This window comes from Limulus polyphemus, unplaced genomic scaffold (assembly GCF_000517525.1).
Source record: "Limulus polyphemus unplaced genomic scaffold, Limulus_polyphemus-2.1.2 Scaffold233, whole genome shotgun sequence".
Classification (NCBI taxonomy): domain Eukaryota; kingdom Metazoa; phylum Arthropoda; class Merostomata; order Xiphosura; family Limulidae; genus Limulus; species Limulus polyphemus.
In genome coordinates this window covers 602,722-606,799 of record NW_013665843.1, presented here as the reverse complement: position 1 = coordinate 606,799, position 4,078 = coordinate 602,722, and the positions used below count along the sequence as shown (strand labels likewise).

Below are 4,078 nucleotides of genomic sequence, written 5' to 3'. Positions count from 1 at the left end.
CTTATTTGTAAATAGAAATAATGTATATACATATAAATTGTAATGGGTAGTGCCGTCGTGGGCTTAATTGTTGGAGTTTCAATTAAAAATACTCGCTACACCAAATTTATTTATTCAGGGGATTTGTCGTGATGAGTGGAGCCACAAGTCGCTAACTAAAGATAGTTTACAGTTAGAATAAAGAAATAGTCTCAGGCCAACAGTGAACAATTATATTAACATTTATTACTCATTTAATTAACATTCCATAAAAACAAACCTTCATTCAACAAAAGGTAAAACATTAAATGCTTTTCATACTTGGTTAATCATTTTGATACTCATAACACCATTAATACATAAGGCCAGGTGGTTAAGGCGCTCGACTCGCAATCTGAGGGTCGCAGGTTCGAATCCCCGTCACACCAAACATGCTCGTCCTTTCAAAGAGGGAAGGCTGTCAAGTGGGTTGCATCCTTGACGTAAGAAACAGCTTTAGAAACGATGGCAGAGCAAGATCTGCCATCGGCTCAACGGTCCGCAAGGACTATGAGAAATGAAAAAAAAACAAAAAAAAACATAAGGATATATTTCAACATAATATTTTATAGAGTACTTGCAGTAACTGATTAAGAGAGAAATTTTAACTATATTTACAACAGAGTTGGGCTGGTGAATTTGCTGATGTTGGAGACCTTCATGGCTTTGAGAATTTTCAGCGGAATTTCAGAACTTTCCGGATCCTGGAGGAATTGATTTTTCAGCCCCAGACATGGATTTATAAACCAAATCTTCTTGGTATTATCTCAACCATCTAAATAGTACACAGTACCACCCGCAAGTAGTCCTGTGATCCTATTGGATGCTTTAGGGGAATCCCCAGGCTAATCCAAAACTATAACCAGAACTCTCAAGTAATTGGTTACAGTGAGGTTGTTTTAGCCGGTCATGTATTTACTTGTACTGCTACACCCATTTTCTGTAAGTAATATCACCTCAAAGCACCGCTTTCGCTTGTTAACTCATTTCATTTCTAGGCAACACTTTTACGCAATTAGGCTCCTGACCTTTGTTTCCTAGTTTCTAGTCTTATTTTGCAACACAGGCATCTCCTTGTCACCTCTTTTTTATATGTTCATGTCTACTTAAACTTAAAGACTTGTTTAAACTTTATTCTTAAACTCTTTTAAATTAACAAAATTCTGAAAAATCCTAAAGCAATTGTAAAATTTCCTCAAAAATATCCAGTTGCTTCAAAATGTATAATAATTGAAAGTGACTGTATTTTACAAAATACTAGTCCACTAAAACACCACCAAGAGAGGTCATTTTGTAAAAACTAAAGGTCAATTATATATTATTGGATACGGTAACATGAGTGCAGCAGTAATGATGGCAAATCATGTAGGTGGTTAAAAAGAAAAATCTGTGTTTGGATTGATACACAAGTAACCAATAAGGAACTTCAGGAAGAGCAACTGAAGGACCCTTGACATGACTTGGGCACTGCTGATAAACTGGAAGGTAAAGTGCAGCCTCTCAGACTGGCAAAAATAGTACTGATATGGGTAACAACTGGCATATGTATGTTCAATTAAAGTGCAAAATGATACATTGAACAATTTTTATGAACCATCAAGATGCTGTAGCCAACCTATGATGTAGCTAGTGGTACCCAGAACTCTAAATCAGGGAATAATTTAGAGTTTGCTCAGTGGAAGAATTGAAGGGCACTATGGATTATGTATCACATTCTTTTGCCTACATTTGGAACTAATTTTGTTTTTGTAAACTTTGAGTGATGATGTATACATTTTACCACATGTACTGCTCTGGGGAGAAACTAGCTATATCATGGAAAACTAGCAGAGTTGTAGGCTTTCCTCTTGAGAGAATTTCCCTGGATGTAACTGGTCTTTTGTTAAGACTGGAAAAGTAATTGGTAAGTGTTGGTCCTTACCAATTATTTAAAAGGGTCAAAGAATATTATTTGGTTCATATGTTAGTGCAGTTGTTGACAGTGGTCAATGGATGCACATTGAACATGTCAATAAACTTAAGTTCTATATCATTAATTGCCTATTGGGAACTCTTTACTCCAGGAACAGAGGTGGAACTGCATATTGCTTCTGATTACAAAGCATTGTTATATGGTCTTCCTACAGCTGATGAGGAGGAATAATATGGCAATACTTGTTTAGCTGTTCATGAAGATGGTTTGATAATTGGCTGAGATGCTACCAATAACTTCCTAATTATAATGGCTGATATTAACTGCTTGATCAGTATTTAGGAGTGCCAGTTGATTGGAGAATCAGTGACTTGCTTTTCAGACTATCAGGTTGTGGGTTCGTTATTTGAAAGAGTAACCCTTGATGTTTGTAATTCACCACCACAGTATGAATGATTTCAATTTATGATGATTTGTTTTGATGTAATATTCTTATTTAAGAGAAAAAGAGAACTATACTCTAATGTTTGTTATTCCCAAGATCTTATAATAAAGAGAATCATTAAGCTGTATCACTAATTGAATGAAGTTCCATAGTAACTTTATACGATGAGATAAGCTCATTAAATAATTTACATGACAATTTTTTGGTATAATAGAGCATGTGCATATGCCTACTTTATTTGAGGTATCCCTCTTTTGGGTGTTTTCCTGAAATAATACCATGAACCATTGATCCGTGGCTGAGAAACAAGAAGCGAAAGAAGTTGGTGTGAGTTACAAGTGAAAGTAAAAAAAAAGATGTGGTGTATGTGAATTTGGATTTATGATTTTTTATTAATTATATGAATATTACAAATAAACTGAGAAACAGCCAAATAAAACTTTTACCTCTATTAATTAATAAAAAAGATTATCATAACTGCTGCCATGAGATGGACAATATAAAGAGATTCATTGCTGGCTGATCCAAGTTTTCAGCATAGGGAGTCAGTTCTTCTTAAGGAATGTTGTTTCTTGAGTAAAAATTTAAAAGATGATGGGATACAAAGGAAGTTTTTTTTTTAATGAACATTTTAGAGGTCAAAATAAGAGTGTAATTTTTCTTTTGAGCTAGTCTTTCAATTACTATAAAAAAGATAGGTATACTGCTTAGGATAAACTTATTTACATATATTATTTAGGTGGAATTTAGGATTTAAATCCTTAACTGTGATATCTTAAGTAGCTATTTTTCACATTAGAGAACCATAAAGAAGATTGTTAAAAATTCTGTGAGAGCTTTTTGGGTAATAATTTTAAAGCATCAGTAATGGTAATGCTTGATGGTTGGCATTTTTTAAAGCCAAATTAGTAATTTAAGCTTGCCTTAGTGTTGTAGTTGTATAATTATGCCAAATCTTGTAAAGTTAGACTAAGGGATTCTCAGTTATTTTGTATACAAGGTTTTGTTTTGTGTGGATTAAGCCAGTTTAAAATATTTTTAATTACTTTCAGAATGAAAACCCATATGCTTCCCTGTTGTTTTATTGGGAACCACTCAAGTGGCAAGTAGGTATATATTTCCTTTTCAATTTTCTGATGAGTTTTCTTACTGAAATAGACATTTGTTACAAGTTTTTAGTTCTATAAATCCAAAAAAACACTGCCCTATTGGATGTAGTCATGACAAACAATTTTTTTATGTGGAACACTTTACCACCAGGTTAATTTTATAGGCCTTGAATAGAGACCATAATTTGGTTATGTTTAGGTTCACTGATACACAATAAGCAAGTATTAAGATTTGCAGTTGACAGCAGATTCAAATAAATGTTTTACACAGAACAAACTGAACATGGACAATAAAGTGAAAAAGTGGATCATGTGTGTGTGAAATAATATTGTTTACAAACAAAACATACTGAGGTTTTGTACTATTACTGTCTGACCTCTGTGTTTTTAATTACTTTTCTAGTACTTGAATTGGAGAGATTAGAAGTGCAGTTATCTCCATACCACAGTGTTAAGTCAGACAAGTCTCTTGCATATTTCATGTATACACCTGGAAAAAAGTTAAGCACCCCCAAATATTTTTCAGGATTGCTTATTGAAAATAAGGTTTAATTTTCATGATGTTGAGCAATGTTCATAATTTCAAACATAATT

The 4,078-nt window shown here is 33.4% G+C and overlaps 1 protein-coding gene across 4 annotated transcripts in view; it reads left to right on the top strand.

Annotated features, from left to right (window-relative positions):
* The window catches only part of LOC106478621 (pyridoxine-5'-phosphate oxidase-like), a 74,415-nt gene that overhangs the window by 51,993 nt on the left and 18,344 nt on the right, over positions 1 to 4,078 (top strand). For all 4 annotated transcript variants that reach the window (XM_022382241.1, XM_013939176.2, XM_022382240.1 and 1 more), the window contains exon 4: positions 3,428 to 3,481. In XM_022382241.1, the coding sequence (XP_022237949.1) occupies positions 3,428 to 3,481 (54 nt within the window). The remainder of the gene's footprint in view (positions 1 to 3,427; positions 3,482 to 4,078) is intronic.